The 16705-nt window shown below is 32.5% G+C and overlaps 2 protein-coding genes across 3 annotated transcripts; one reads left to right on the top strand and one right to left on the bottom strand.

Annotated features, from left to right (window-relative positions):
* Nucleotides 1-441: 441 nt before the first annotated feature.
* LOC138331703 (GPN-loop GTPase 3-like) lies at nt 442-16679 on the bottom strand. 2 transcript variants are annotated; one of them, XM_069279448.1, is made up of 10 exons: nt 16647-16679; nt 14189-14253; nt 6986-7061; nt 5735-5843; nt 5455-5542; nt 4896-4975; nt 4098-4338; nt 3425-3524; nt 1901-2029; nt 442-812 (listed from the first exon to the last, which is right to left on the bottom strand). In XM_069279448.1, the coding sequence occupies exons 1-10, from the start codon at nt 16662-16664 to the stop codon at nt 762-764; spliced, it is 957 nt and encodes a 318-aa protein (XP_069135549.1). In that variant the 5' UTR covers nt 16665-16679; the 3' UTR covers nt 442-761. The 2 variants fall into 2 exon arrangements, with proteins under 2 accessions (XP_069135549.1, XP_069135550.1); XM_069279449.1 differs by lacking the exons at nt 14189-14253; nt 16647-16679 and adding an exon at nt 7162-7196.
* On the top strand, nt 7304-13947 carry LOC138331704 (actin-related protein 2/3 complex subunit 3-A-like). Its single transcript, XM_069279451.1, has 7 exons — nt 7304-7442; nt 7731-7827; nt 8825-8901; nt 9896-9964; nt 10819-10945; nt 12006-12100; nt 12712-13947. Exons 1-7 carry the CDS (start codon nt 7437-7439, stop codon nt 12772-12774), a joined length of 534 nt encoding a protein of 177 aa, XP_069135552.1. The 5' UTR covers nt 7304-7436; the 3' UTR covers nt 12775-13947.
* Nucleotides 16680-16705: the final 26 nt, after the last annotated feature.

Genomic DNA, 16705 nt, shown 5'->3' with positions numbered 1-16705 from the left:
CACAGGGAAAACATGTTGGTTTACAAAATCATAATTTTGACAAGTAGGTATCAGGAGTCGTGTATCATTTGTCAATATGAAAGCCAACTGCATCCAGGAGTGTCATAGCAAAACTGAAGACTCCTGAGCAGCAGCAAATGAGACAGGTAAATTGGACATTTGATGTACAAAAAAAGGTTTTAAGTTGGGTATAGCTCTCTGTAATCTTCAAAAGAAGATAATTTTTTTCCTACTGAATTGTCTTCAGTGTTGCTATGCAAAGTGACAGTAACCACTGCAATATCAAGGATGTGGGTATGTTTATATTACTATATCCATCATGCTTTTCAAAGATGAGTTTGCTTTCTGCTTTCTCCTGCTGTTTCCCATGATAATTGATTTGAACTCCCCTTGCAGTCTTAATAACGTGACTTACACATATTTGGTACAACAACAGTCAAAGTGTTTTTAGAACAACTTTTATTCAACAGAATTTTCATAACAATCAATCCATTTACCATGTATATTTTATATGTACCTGTATATATGTATTAGGGACAGATATGAACCCTTCCCTAGGTTCATACATTTGTTAATCCACAATAAATTATCTATCAGTGACATATTTTTTCACTACTACGGTATTCTGAACCATTCACAAAATCCTCTTCTGATCCATTAACAAAATCCTCATCCTGCCCATTCATCCTTTAATCCATGAAGTAGTCTACATCATATACTCATCATACAGATTAAGTCATACAACAGAAGTCTTATTTGCATCAGCCATCAAAGCCACTGTCAAAGTTTTCCTCTTCATCTTGTGGATCGTCCTAAAACATCAGGCAAAATAGGTTATTCAATATCTGTGTGCAGGCACAACATCTTAAGGCTCATTTTTTTGTATTAGCAATATACACTATTTTTTCCTCTTTCCATATGATATTTCGAAAAATTAATTGACTTAAACATACAGATATAGTTAGGATGTGCTACAGCTATATACATGCTACATATTATTCATTAATGTTATGGATTATCTTAATAATTACATAATATTACGTGTATATCTTCCAAACTTTTCTTCATCAATGTTACTGTTTTGTTCATTAACTGATCATAAGCAAAATGTTTAACTTACCCTCATTTCCCAGGTTTAACCTAAACTTAACCTCATTTCTCTAGATTAACCTAACCTTACTTTCATTTCTCTCTGGTTTAACCTAAACTTACTTTCATTTCTCTGGTTTAAACTACATTTACTCTTTTTTTCTGGTTTAACCTAACCTTACACTCATTTCTCTTGTTTAATCTAAACCTACCCTCATTTTTCTAGTTTAACATAAACTTACTTTCTTTTCTCTGGTTTAACCTAAATTTACCCTCAATTCTCTGGTTTAACCTTAACTTACCCTCATTTCTCTGGTTTAACCTTAACTTACCCTCATTTCCTTGGTTTTACCTCAACTTACCCTCATTTCCCAGGTTTAACCTAAACTTAACCTCATTTCTCTGGATTAACCTAATCTTACCCTCATTTCTCTGGTTTAACCTAAACTTACCCTCATTTCTCTGGTTTAAACTACACTTACTTTTTTTTTCTGGTTTAACCTTAACTTACTCTCATTTCTCTTGTTTAATCTAAACCTACCCTCATTTTTCTAGTTTAACACAAACTTACTTTCTTTTCTCTGTTTTAACCTAAATTTACCTTCATTTCTCTTGTTTAACCTCAACTTACCCTCATTTCCTTGGTTTTACCTAAACTTACCCTCATTTCCCAGGTTTAACCTAAACTTAACCTAATTTCTCTGGATTAACCTTATCTTACCCTCATTTCTCTGGTTTAACCTAAATTTACTCTCATTTCTCTGGTTTAACCTTAACTTACCCTCATTTCTCTGTTTTAACCTAAACTTACCCTCATTTCTCTGGGCTCCAGATCTTCCCCATACTGTATAGCACTGTCTATTTGTAACAAGACATCATTGATACTATCTTCATCTGTTTGGTCAAGGGGAAGGAACTTCACCAAACTGTAGTCTTCAATCTACAAACAGGATACCATTTGATATTTAGGCCAACCCTTAATTGGACTCTTTGATTAAATAGCTGGAAGAGTTCATTATCAAAGTATGGTGAGGATACATTAAGGATAAGAATGATAAGAAAAGTGGCATAACTGCTATCAATATTAATTACCAGGTAGATCAACTCATTCCCCGTTAAACATATGTTTGAAAACTCTTCTGGTTCAATGGCTGAGAGAGTTCATCATCAATAAATATGTAGAATAGTAAAAGGGGCATAACTCCTATCAAAATATACGTATGTTTATGCACACTCCACATACAGAAAACAAAGAGTTAAATGAATTGAAAATGGCCACCATAAGGTGACATATTTATTATAAAAATTATATAAAACTCATATCAAAGTAATAAAACAAATATTATGCAAACAAATTGACACTATGCAAACAAATTGACACATAATTAAGTTTTATAGAATTATGTTAAAAGATTATGAAACATAACATAATCTAAAATATCACAATATTGATATTGAGGTGGGGGTTCGATAGAACACGGCCGAACACGGCCCAAAAATATGAAAAAATCTCTAAGAGGAACTAAAATAATAAAAAATTGGGCGGGTATACAAAGGGTGGGTTTTTTGGCAATTTGTTGAGTTATTATCAATAAAATGTTGCACAAAATGTATGCCAATATGGCGCCCTTGAAAATTTTTCTTAGATGAAGGGCTGATGGCTTAGCCAATCAGATTCTTTTACAAAAAGGTGATGTCATACGGTACCCCAAATGAGGGACAGTGAAGCAAAGGGGAATAACTCCTACTTAAATTGTACACAATTACTTCTATATGTGTCAGTACATATATATGCATGTACTTATAAAGATATTCAAGTAAGTTGAGGTACATGTGGAGAGCAAGTGCATGACAATGTCATTCAGGGATCGTTAGAATAGATAAGAAATCCCATAGGTAAATTATTGTGGCTGATATATGATATAAAGTGAAACAGACCTCAGGGTACCAATAAAATTGCTCTGTTATTTGTTATACAAACATTGTTCTATTAATAGTCAGGGTGATGTATGGACATGCCAGGTTTGTTGGTGGAGGAAAGCTGAGAACTGGCCACCGTGGCTCCCTAACACACATTTTAAACATCTTATAGAAAGCTTAGTCATGAATGAAAATTACACTGTTTAATGCTACACTGAATAAATATGGTTATAACAGTCAGTGTAATTTTCATTCATGACTAAAACACTGTTATACCTACTCTAGTAAATCTCTGGTTATTTGTTGTCTGCAGATAGAGTAATCTTGTAAGAATCAGAATCTTATTTCAAATCCAAAACAGGAAAAAGACATGCAACCGTAACATCTATCAGATTTTTTATGCTGAGATACATACCATTGTTGCTATTGCAGAGTTCAATTTCTTAAACTTGTTACTGAACCGACTGTTATCAAACTCTTCATCAAGCAAAACTGGCAGCTCAGGGTCCAAGTATCTGTGGAAAAAGTTAACACTGTAACAAAGACACTGCTTCTTAACTTACTTTAAAAGTCTGTCATTCTGTAACTTTGGACAAAGGCTCAATACTTGTTAATTGTGTAGTCGTAGACTTCTTATCTAAGTCATCAATTATTTTTGGAAATGATCTTTGACTTCAAAGACAGTTTGAAGTCCAGGGCTAGGTTATATGCATGAAAAGGGGAGATAACTAATTTCCATGAAAAGGGGAGATAACTACCCTTTGTGAAAAGGGGAAATAATAGAACACAATAGAATAAGGAGCTAGATGATTAACCTCCAAGGTAAGGGGAGGTAACTTAACTTCATGGAAAGGGCTGATAAGGAATCATCATGGAAAGAGAATGCAGATAGCTTATAACCATGGAAATGGGAGATAAGTATTCTTCATAGAAAAGGGAGATAACAGATTCTGCAAAATGGAGATAAACTTGTACAAAATTTCTAAAACACCAAATTGTGCTTTGATGTTATGACAACTTTACAGTATTTTTCATGAATATATCAAAATGACTTAATTTTTCATATCAGAAAATAATTAAATGCCCACCTGTCTAAATCTTTTTTTGCCTTCTTGCTGAGTAAATCCAGTTTAGTCATTACATTAACATGAGGGAGCTCTAGATTGACCATGGTCGACAATGCTGTCATCACTCCGGACACAAACTTGGAGGCTTCAATCATAAACTGAGAGTCAATAAGGTAAACACCAGCAATACGAAAATCCCACTTCTGTAAAGTTTCCACCAGCTGCTTCATAGCAGGGATGTGTGTGTATAATTCTACCTGGCCTGAAAACATCACAAAACCATGACATTGTACATGTACTTGACATATTTAGGGCAAAATATATTAGCATGTACTGGTACATATCTGTTTCATTGCCAGTACATGGATATGTGAGTAATTGGTTTTGGCTTCAAATTTAAATTAAACATTTAATGATAATTCCTTTTCATTTGTCACATTCATTTTTATTGGTCAGAAGCTTGAGGTTATTTTCATGTATAACTGGTATTAATCTGAAAGAACTGAACATCAAGTATTATGATGTCATACATGAAGAACGTTTTTTGTTGATGTTTCCCATCTCTGAAGAATGTCCTTCATAAACCAAAAAAAAATTGAGAATAATGTTTAATATTTCCACTTGATAAATAGTAAACCAACTTATTTTTGCAACCAGGTTTTCATGCTTAACAACTTTTTCATGGCTATTTCATTTCGCAATTTAGAGTCATGATTTTGATGTACCTGTCCTCAGATCTTTATCACTACAATTAAATACAGTAATAAATTGGCTTGCACTGCATAAAACATATCATGGAAAAAGGATAAGACTACTTACCAGGACAATCAAACAAAATGTAGTCATCCTCGACCTCGTCCAGCTGTTCCTGCAGCCAGTCAAAGTTCTGGGCCAAGTACCTGTAAATGTAATACAGAATGAACTTAATAATTTCTACATGTCTACAGACTGATGGTCATGAAATTGATGCCTCCAACAAGAAATCAACTTATAAATTGGATTTCGACAGAGAAATCGTATTTTTGTAATCAAGTGAAGAATGTCGACGGAGGTATGATTGGTTTTGTATTTAATAAATGAAGAAAACAGATGGAAATATCATGAAGGGTTTTCAGCATCAAAAAAAGAGATTCATTAAGTAGACACGATTATTCATGAAGCAGACGCGATTCTATATCGAGTAAAAAAAAAAAGAACTTTTGACAAAGATATTTGAATTAAAGACAAACAAATCATGACTGATGTAGATCTATAGATGCAGTTAAGTAAGGACAACCAGTTGTGATGTTACAATTGTAACTTTCCATTCAACTTATATTTCGCCTTAATTTGTCTTTGTCCCTGGAAATGTCTGATGTCTTCACTTTATCATACTTACTCCATACAGAAAATCAGTCCTCCATTAGGTCCAAATCTTAGTGCTTCATCATCCATAGCATCGTCCAGGTGGATTAGTTCACGAATATCTGTCAGGTATTCAAATCATTTCAATATCAATTAGCTACCATATATAGGTACTGGAGGTTAAAATTATCGTAAAAACAACATAGCAAAATGTTTATACAATTCTAATCATGAAATTAAAAACTAATGAAAATATCCTGGATTACCGTATGCTAATGGTTTTTTTTTGGTGAACATAAAATGTTAAACTTTACCTGCCAATACAGGATAATCAAAGTGTTCAGCAGCAGGGTCGAGGTTTACCACCTGTATATTACGACGAATCACTTCTCCATGCCTCACCATGTTACTACAATAGGTAGACTGCAAACAAATGTAAGCAGAACTCAGGTATACAGTTTTTACAATATTTAAAATGGTTTCATAACATAATTATGAAAGGTGAGAAAATGTGTAATGGCTAGACCGGGATTCAAACCCAAAACCTCTGAACACTAGCCGGATGCTCTACCAATTGAGCTATATGTGGTGGTCACCGGTTATTACCCAGTCCAGTTCCACATGTATTGTACTATTTTCAGATTGCTATAACCAGAAACATATATAAATAGAGATTGGAAACTCCTCCTTTGTCTTTGTTGACAGGCAGAGGGACCTCCGGTTTATAGGCATTTTGCCTTGGCTAACTACTTTTAAGTGTATTCTTTTAAACATGATATTTTTGCATCAACACACAGTTTAAACATTATATCATGGTTTAATGTGATCAGTTTTCCCAATTTATGGTATGAAATATGATTTTTGAAAGCACGAAAATAAGCAATTTTACCTGGTTTTTCGAAAATCAGACATTCAAAACCGGAAGTGCATTTTGTTTTATTCATATATAAGTTAAAATATTATTTTTCTTTTCCAAAATCGTACTCAAACCATCTGAAAATTACTAAACTTTCATAACATATCAAAGTTATTCTGCTGTATTTAACTATTTAAGAGTTTATCTAAAAACCCCTAGGGACATACAGAGGTACATCTGCTGATCGTAAAAATGGCGGAGTTGCCAATCTCTATGTATATATGTTTCTGCTATAACTTTGTGATTCTTCAAAATTATCAAACTCGTCCTGCATTCACATTTTGAAAATTAAAAGCCGTTTCAGCTTAGGTATGCGACACTTTAGAGTATTTAAGTGTGAATCCGATCCGAAATGGGGAAAAGTCATTTTTAAAGTTTACTGGGTTTGTTTACTGTTACGTCCAAACAGTCAGTGACATTTAAGAGTGTGCTAGTTTGATAGTGGAGGAAAACCAGAGTACCTAGAGAATAAGCACCGTCCAGTGGTCAGTACCTTGGAGCGCATGGTCCGCTGTGTGTTATCAAACAGTCGTAAAAATATCGTGTCTTATTACACAACAGTGAAAACAGGTCAGTTACAATTAAGAAGAAAATCAGATCACGATTTGAACCTCCAACTAAAGTTTAAAGCTAAAAAATATTGTTTCACCTTTCCACTTCCGGCTGGACCCATCACAAGCTGTCCGTAGCGAGGCATGGTGAATGGAGAAGAGAATGAGCTGGCCCTTTAAAGAATAATTAGTGTAGTGAAATCATAATTAACTGATCAAAATTTTGTTTCTTTCACAACAACATGCTGTATTCAATGTCAAAATAAAGCTCTACCTTAAATGCTAAAGAGTCGAATAATTAAACACGATGATGACCATGATCAGTTTATAAGAAAAAAACATTGAAAATAAAATGAATTCACAACTTTGTATTTAATTTACTATATCTACTCGAATTTTAATACCATTGTTTGTTTTATTTTTTATCAAAATGCGCGATCAAACTCGGTAGTTTTGATTTATGTATTAGAGAAAATGAGAGTGTTTGTATGGACGTAAGCGACCCAATGAGGAAGTCTGATTGCAGTGGATTGAAAAGGAAACACAACAATGCCGGTAAGAAACCTTTTAAAGACAATTTAAATGATATGCTCACATTTTGTGCACGGATATCTCGATTTAATTGTCCTTTTCCACTTAGCTGGAAATCAAAGTATCCTGAAAACCTGATTGTTTATCACAATACTCATTCCAAATGCAACTGCTGTGGTGAGTCATTATTCACTCCGTTATATGTCGACATCTAAGAAATCAAATAATAGTCACCTTATCTAGTTCAAGATTCTGTATGCTGTGTACAAATCCTTAGATGTTTTGGACTATCTTCGTTAATTTTATTTTCAGGCATACCACTCTCAGTTCCAGAACCCACCCCAGGTTTTGGGGAACATGGCACTTTTACCACTCCGAACAACTTTCAAGGGACCAGCACCCAAGGATAGTAAGTTGGTCCAGATAAAGACACGATTTATACCTAGTCTTTCAGAAAACATGAACATTGGTGGGGCAGTTGCCAGGTACTGACCGCTGGCAGTGGTTTTTCTCAAGTTCTCTGGCTTTCTTCCACCAACACACCTGGAACATTCTTAATGACCCTGGTTGTTAATAGGATGTAAAACAAATAAAACCAAAGTATCTTCGGTATAAGCATACTCATAATGTCTAAAACATTATAAGTTTGCTTATAGTTGAAGCAAGCTTACCAATTTCGGAACAAGAGAGGCGGAAATGTAGGTTCACATTCAGGATCTCCAGACACTAACACTTTATATCACTGAAAATCGACCCAGTCAAAATTTGGTTTGGTTTGATTTATTTAACATACCATTATTAAGATCCATGATTAGCTTTAGGATATGACAGGTTTAGGTGATGGAGGAATATTAAACCAGATTACCTGGCAACTGCCAAACATAGGATTCAAACTTGCAACCCAAAGGTGAAGGACAATATGTTTTGACATCTTATTCACTCTAACATCGCAATTGCAGTCCAAATCTGCTACTATAGCATAACTTCTTCTTCTTATAGGTAATTCCACACCGTCGATTCAGACAATTATGTAGAGTGGATAGTTGCAAAGGCGTGAATAATTTTTTTGGCGTGTAAAGCAATAAAATCTGCCAATGGACCATTGGATGCCACTTCTCCCTGGATTCATGCAGTCATGGCGACCGACCATATTCAACCAAATAATAAACTAACCCATTCTTTTAGTGCGTCACTGTCCCCTTTTTATATATGGCTAATACTTAAAAACTCAAAGTTTCACTTACCTTGCGTTTGAATCTTCAATGTAATCTTTATGTACATATGTACATGGATTTGAATACTGAACAAGTTGACTTATAGTTTAATTTACTTTGTGCAATGAGCAGGTAATAATGACAATCTCTTGATAAAGATATATTTCACATGTTACAACCTTTCTATTGCAGCAAGTGATTTTGATATCATAGATGAAGCCATTTACTATTTCAAAGCTAACATCTTCTTTAGAAATTATGAAATAAAGGTAAGTTTATAAACTGCCAATATTCTTTTTCAAACTTGTTATATCAAACATTTGACATGACTCTAGTCTTATCTAAGGCATTACTGACTGTCTAGAATATTCTAGTATGTAATTATGATAATTACTTACAAGTTTTTGAATTTAGCTCTCAATAAAACGTTTTCGCTTATACTTCAAAAATCTTTAAAAAAAAAATTGCATTGGTTAAAAATACGCTTGCCTATTGTGTAGCAGTCTTTCAAACACTTTACCGACTGTGATCGTTAGTTATTATTTCACCAATCATTGCATGTGGCAGGGTAATTCAATACAATTTACCTAAATATTTTGGAATTTAGCCAGATCAATATCAATTTAAAACACAAAGTTTCTCCTTTATCTTAGGTGATAAGATGTGGTAATTAATTGAATTAATACATAACAGAAATCAATGCCTATAAAAGTATGTTTATTTGGAGGTCAATTGTTTGTCAACAATAACTTAAGTAGAATAAGGGTTTAGATTAAATAAGCACACATCATACTTTATTTAATGAAAAAATCTGGTTCAATTCTCTAGAAATAAAGGTCACATAGTCACTGTCCATAATTTATCAAAATATGAAAAATTAAAAGATATTTATAAATTATACATTTTAATTAGTTACACATGCAGTAAAATATGATTTAGATTCATATTATATTTTTCATAAAATTGAATTTTGTAACAAAAATATTGTTGTTTAAGAATCCAATTATTTTATATGCATTATGTATGAATCAGCTAGGATACAGAGTTACTGTTTTTGGTCGTCGTATATGAAATCTGGTCAGAATTAAATATAAGACCACCTTGGTATTGAGACCAATTTTAATCAGACCTCTGTGTGGTCTTAATAGAGAGGTTTTACAGTACATTCCTATCACACCAACTTTTATAAAATCTGTTTTAGCTGTCTTTTTTCATTGTTTATTGATTTATTTCTAAGTCAGTCATTGTTTTATTTTTCAACAGAGTGAAGCTGACAGAACATTAATTTACATCACATTATTCATTTCCGAGTGCCTTAAGAAACTCCAAAAGGTTTGTATCATTTAGTCTAAAATAAATTTACTTGTGCGTTCACCCCTGAAAATTTATAGTGAAGCGTTCCAGCCTTTAAATTACATGTAGAAGCCTTCAGGTTTAAATATGTTAAACACAATAATTGCAACAGCGGATATAACTGAATAGCAATTCATTTAATTAATGCTTTTTGTAAAATTTTAATGACAAGGGGAAATAATCAACTTTATTTTATCTGATAAATAATATGGTAGCCAATTCAATATCATTGCTGTTCAGGGTTTTGGATGAAGAAGAATGGGAGGCCCTTGTTAGTTATAAACATAATTTGAACTAAACATGATTACAGTATACTAAGTATGTAAATAGGGGTGTAGAGATCGTAAGTGATCTGAACCCCTGGAATATCGAGGATGAAAGGAACATAATAATATAGATTACTTTAAGATTATAAACTCAAATTGTTATTTATCTCCTGAAAGTAATACATTTCAATCCACATCACAAACCGTTTACATGGATGATAATCTATAACATTAAGTTAAAAACAAGACTTCAAAATTTAGACTTTTTTAATCATATCATGATTACTTTACAATTTCATTGAAATCCTTTAATTATTTTTCAGTGTACATCTAAATGCTCAGGGATAAATGAAAATGTTTATACATATGTATAGAATATTATTATTTGATACAAATTTTGATATTTTTCAGTTTATGTTTAAAGATTACAAATAGTAGGATTTAGTGTTTAGTAATAACAGTTATTTAAATGATTTTCTATTTTGTAAAACTGTTTAGTCCGGATTTATTCCTTCTTTACATTTCTGTTTCTGTTCACCTGTGATATAAGAATTTTGATGTTTTCAGTGTACATCTAAAAACCAGGGACAAAAGGAGATGTATACCATTGGTATCTATAATTACCCAATTCCCGGGGAATCAGGTTTCCCACTCAACGCCATGTTCTCAAAGCCAAATGGGCGAAGTGAAGAAGGTAAAACATTTTTGCTGTTTTGTTTTTTTTCAAAAACAATTGCAGACAAATACGAATTTTTCTTCAGTAACAAAAGTTATTTACTTTACAAAATTACCACCATTGAAAAGTTGAGCTTCTTTTTTTAATTCAAGATATAAAAATATTAAAAATAATTAATTGTATCCCGAAAAAAATTCCATAGCACTATGCCCATGCACCAAAAGCAAAATAAGTTGTTTTATATGCATTTTTGTGTTAGTTAGACACATACAAACAAGATTATACATCAGTTATTGTTCAAATGATGGGTATAGTTTATGCTCTCTCGGCAGGTGGAACATCTTTAATCGATTTATTTTGAATCTTAAAATTTTAATCTTCAGAAACCAAACATTAAATCTTCAGAAATTACGTACAAAATTTCCAGGAAAAAAACTCCAATTTATTCAGCAAAATACTTTTAATAAAATATATAAAACGCTGTACCTGTCAAGTCTCCTACTTTGGAAAAAGATGACCTCTTGTCCCTTGTTTTAAATCTTCAGTTTTCTCACATTTGTACGTGAGAAACCATTTTATCAAATTCACAATTTACCCACTAATTTATTTCTGTTTTGTCAAGTTGATCAATTAAAAGACTTTAGATTAACATTATTGTAAATTATATGATTTAACATTTGTATTATTTTCAAGAGAAAAACATAAGTAACTTTTTAAGAATAAATATTAACTTGCATGTTTTCATATTTCTACCAATGTGTATGTGTCACAGATAATTTCCAATGTGAAAAGGTCAGTAAACTTTAAGAACGTACATAATATGTAGATGAAGTATCACTTTTAAAACCTTGGTAAACAGGAGAACTGGAGATCTCCAGTTTGCCAACACTTAACCCCTGGCAGATATGTCATAGGTTCTCCTCATTTCTTGTAGTGATGACAGTGTAAAAACTATTTAAAAGATTAGGTATCTCTGTAACAATGTTTTCAGCATAAGTCAAGTAGAGTAATTAACGGTTCAATTCAGTTACAAATGAATACAGTAACCTGATTGCTTCTCTCTGTCATTTGTTCACAGATAACATGAGGAACTACCTACAACAGCTACGACAGGAAACAGGGCTGAGGATCTGTGAGAAGGTGTTTGACCCCGCTACAGATAAACCTAGCAAGGTACGACGTAACTGCAAACGTCAAACTGAAGTTTGATTAGAGAAAAAAAAACACATCAATACAGCTAAATCAGTTTATAATTTTGCTAAACTCATTCACCCTGAAGACACATTTTAAATCATCTTAATCAAAGACTAGACAAGTCCATTATGGAATTTCAGGGATGAACGAGTCAATATATTCTATAAGTATTTATATTGCCTTTATTCCTTACCATCAGCATCAGATACAGGTTAAGAGGTGACTTTCGGTAGATCAACCATATTGATCAATTATGGACCTTTGTTGAGGTTCAGTTGGTGTTATAACGCCTTGGTAGAATTAAATAATAGTCATTTTATTAGATACTCCATGGATGGTGTATCACCATATTTATATTAGATATGTAGTTTCTTTGATCAATGTCAATAGGATTATCTGATTATTATTATCTTTATTAGTCAGAGCATATCTTATAAAACATATGTAAATTAATTTCGTTTCAATAAATGGGCAATGCAAAAGCATTGTAGGATGAAACAATTTCTGTCTCTTACCCCTATCCACTCGACCTGAGAAAACTCGATTTTCTGTCTAGGGTATTAAAAGATTTATTGCTTGGTTTTTTTCAGTGGTGGATGTGCTTTGCCAAAAGGAAGTTCATGGACAAGAGTTTGTCCGCACCAGGACAGTGATTTATAATTCCAAGAGCTAATATTATCATTATCGTGATAAAAATGGACAATACAGAATCGATTAGAATATCTTATTAACGTTAATAATTTAATCTTTGTGCAAGAATTAGGAGATTTCTGATATAAATGACCAATAATGAAATTTATGTAAGGCATATAACTTTGGTAAGAAGATGTATGAATGTCTCCTTTCCTAATCAAACAAATTCTTTTCTATATAAATGACCAATTAAAAATAGTTTCAGGCTTATAAATACAAGTATAAAGTATTAAGTCTCAATTCCGATCCTATATACGTTTATTCGTTCATTTCTTTCCATGACCAGTTAAATGTAGCTGAAAATGGAATGATTACTCTAAAATATCCATTGACGAATTATGTAAATCGTTTAAAACAAAAGGAATATGTGATTGAGTAAAGGAAACATTTTTTTCTTTCATATTTCAAAAAATTATCTGGTGTTTCCCACACAACTCAATTTAATCACAACATTTATGGTGCATTTACAGTTATGATATTTCCCCAATGATATAGTGTTATGTTACTAGAAGCAGTTTACACAGACACTTTGACCGAGTGAGTTTCTGGCTGACGGATATGTGTACATGTTGGGTGTAAGTGGAAGATAAATTATGTACATGTATAGCACTTCATCAGCTTCTCTGATAAACTCATTTCCAGGAAATTCAATCCATTCTACAAATTTCCTGTTTAATGTATAAATAGTCTGACAGTTAACAGTAGTGTATTTGTGTTAGTATGGTTATGTAAAGTAGTTATGCAATGTATATGATACTAGGCAGATGTTTATACATGTACATTGTATATTGCTTAAATGTTTGAACATCTTTAGTCAGATTTAAGTATACATTTAGTTTATAAATGAATCTCTTTAGCCTTTGAATCTTTTGACTTGGATCTGAATTTTAACACCGTTGTTATACAACTAGAACGTAATACGAAACAAAAAATGTCAAAATATGTTTTTCTTCTTTTCCAAATTTCCTTTACACCTATATTAAGTTAAAAAAATGTGCTATTTGTGAATATATTTCATACGTTAATAATGTACGTATATACTGTATGTAAGATGTACATTCTTTGATCTATTAAGATATACTATATATTGATGCTTTTATAAGTAAAAAGTATTATTAAATAATATAACTAATGTTTGGAGTCCTCTTATTTGTTAAAAAAGATGCTATATTGTTAACAAGCTAGCTGCGTATCCATGGTAATTAGAAGATTAACGTCTTCAGATAGAGTGTCAGCCGCCAAGTTGATCATTAAATCAGTGCAATAAATTCGATGCACTGGCGTTACTACCGGACTAGGAAAATGTACACTATGTTAAGAATCATTTTTGTAAGGATTTAGAAAGTTACAAACCACTTAACAAGTCTTGCATACCTCAGGAGAAAGTGTAGTTTACCAGAGTAGATTCTATGGAAACTTTCCACATATTTCAATACATCCTGCAAAATAAATAAAACTTAGCTATTATAAGGTAACATATTAATTATTTTCCAATTTGTACATATGATATCGCGGTTAGTAAAGTGGCTGGACGTAATCAATATACTTGTTGATGAACAAAGTGGATTCCACGCCAATAGAAGTTGCCATGATCCCATATATGCCTTGACTACTATTATAAACAATAGGAAAATCTCGCAAAAGCCAAAATTTTCGTCCCTCGTCGACTTTAAAAAAAAGAGTTCGACACGATTAGCAGGGAATGTCTTTGGTACAAACTTGATAGGGTGGTGTAGTGGTTGAAATCGGACAATATGAAATGCCACTTGCGGGACAAATATAATGGGGTCCTCAAATACCATACTTTGAACATCGGAATATCCTTAATTCCAAATCATACTTTCTCTTCTTACATCGCTCTCTTTCGGTTCGGTAACTTGCTGGAAAAACAACGGTCATCGTCAAACAAACAAACACAGTGATTGGTTGGTTTTGCTGAAAGTCTTATTTAAAAAAAGCTGTAGTAATTAAGAGGTATCCCCGGTCTCCTATAGGTAAAATGTATGTTTTATGGTGAATTATGGTATCTGTTGGGAACAGAAACATATAAATATGTTTTATGGTTTGGAGAGGTTGGGACAGGTTTGTGGACGCTCTTGTCCATTTGGGGTACTAATGTATTCTGTCAAGGACAGCCAACAGCACATGCCACCATATACAAATGTACTGACAATTGCCATTGTTATTGCCCCATATATGCTTAACGTTAGTAGGAGCAGAAACTACCACTTTTATAACCAATAGCGTCTTTCGGTTAGAAGACAGAATTAAAGGCTTCCTCGTAATAATAAATCTATTCAACTCGGTCTGAGGAAGAGAAGCGAGGCCAGACAATATACACCCTAGCAGATACGTTAGTGATTAAAGATTGGTTAGAGAGGTAGCTGTATGAATTAACTAATGTTGTGCATCCTATGGCGTGCCGAACGTTGCAAAATTCAATAAGTAAAATAAAATGTGTAAAGAAAAAAATGTTATGTAATATATCGTTATATGTGTTCAATATGTTTTAATTTGTGTGTAAAAACAATGAATGTTTATGTAATTTTTTAAATATTTACATGTAAAAATAATTTTTTGTTCAATAATATCTTTGTGTGTGTGAAAAACATATTTTTGTGTAAAAATATATATTTATGTGTGATTTTCACACACAAACATAAAACAACATCACATACAAATATATATTTTTACACACAAACCATTTTTTTTCACACACATATATAAAAAAATACACACAAATATATTTTTCACACACACAAAGAAATTTTGTTCACACAAATATAAAACAAAATCACATACAAATATATATTTTTACACACAAACCTTTTTTTCACACACAAATATAACGAAAATACACACAAATATTTCTTCATACACACAAATTAAAAATAATGAACAAATATAACGATATATTACAAAACTTTTTTCGCACAAATGTTTTTACTTATTGAATTTTGCAACGTTCTGCACGCCATAGCATCCTAAAGAAACAGGAATGGCAATTTTAAATTGCCTGTACTATGTTGAACGCGGAGCAAGGCTGAACATGACGACTGATGATGGACAAGAAACTATTCAAATGCACATGTTCCTATCTACACAAAAACGGCATCATTTTCTTGCATTAGATTACAATAGTAATATCACAGCTAATAAGAAAGACATCGCACTGGATGATAAAAGTACCAAATTGGACATGAACATTTCCTAACATGATATTGATCAAGTTTAGATATGGAGGCGTTCACAAAAAACATTTGGGTTTTTTTTGAGGTCGCCAGATGATGACGGTCGAGAAAATAGATCTTTGGCAGGAATGATGTACATAAAGATCACCCAGCCAATGAGAACAATCTAGATAAATTAACGGTGATCAGCATAAAGAGGCAATGTTATAGGTGGATGGTCTATGTGGCCGTAGTGACTTCATGGTGCTGAGGAACCATAATAGAGAGGCTGTGGATCGACTGTTAATGAGACATAATTAGTAAACCATGCCGACTAGACCTCATGGAAGATAAATAGCTGTATAGTACACATTTAAACTAACAAGGATTTGGCTCAAGTCAAGCCAACTATCATTCGATACACCTGGGCATAGTTTCACTACCATTCCTTAACTTTAAGGAATTCCTTAACTTAAAATTCTACATAGGAAAGCATTGGTGATTACTTAGGTTATGGAATAATCTTAAGTTAAGGAGCCTTCCATAAAATCTATAATGCTTTTCTATGGAAAAATGTAAAATTAAGGAATTTCTAAATATAAAAAATAAGTTTTAAGTAATCAAAAAACGATCAGTGATGTTGGAAATACTTTTCTAATTACCACATTTGTAAAGGCCATCCAAGAATACCAAACTTCTACCGGGATAGATAACGATGGAG

The sequence above is a fragment of the Argopecten irradians genome, chromosome 9 (assembly GCF_041381155.1).
Source record: "Argopecten irradians isolate NY chromosome 9, Ai_NY, whole genome shotgun sequence".
NCBI lineage: Eukaryota > Metazoa > Mollusca > Bivalvia > Pectinida > Pectinidae > Argopecten > Argopecten irradians.
Note: the sequence above shows the minus strand (reverse complement) of the source record. Positions and strands in the feature narration are given on the sequence as shown.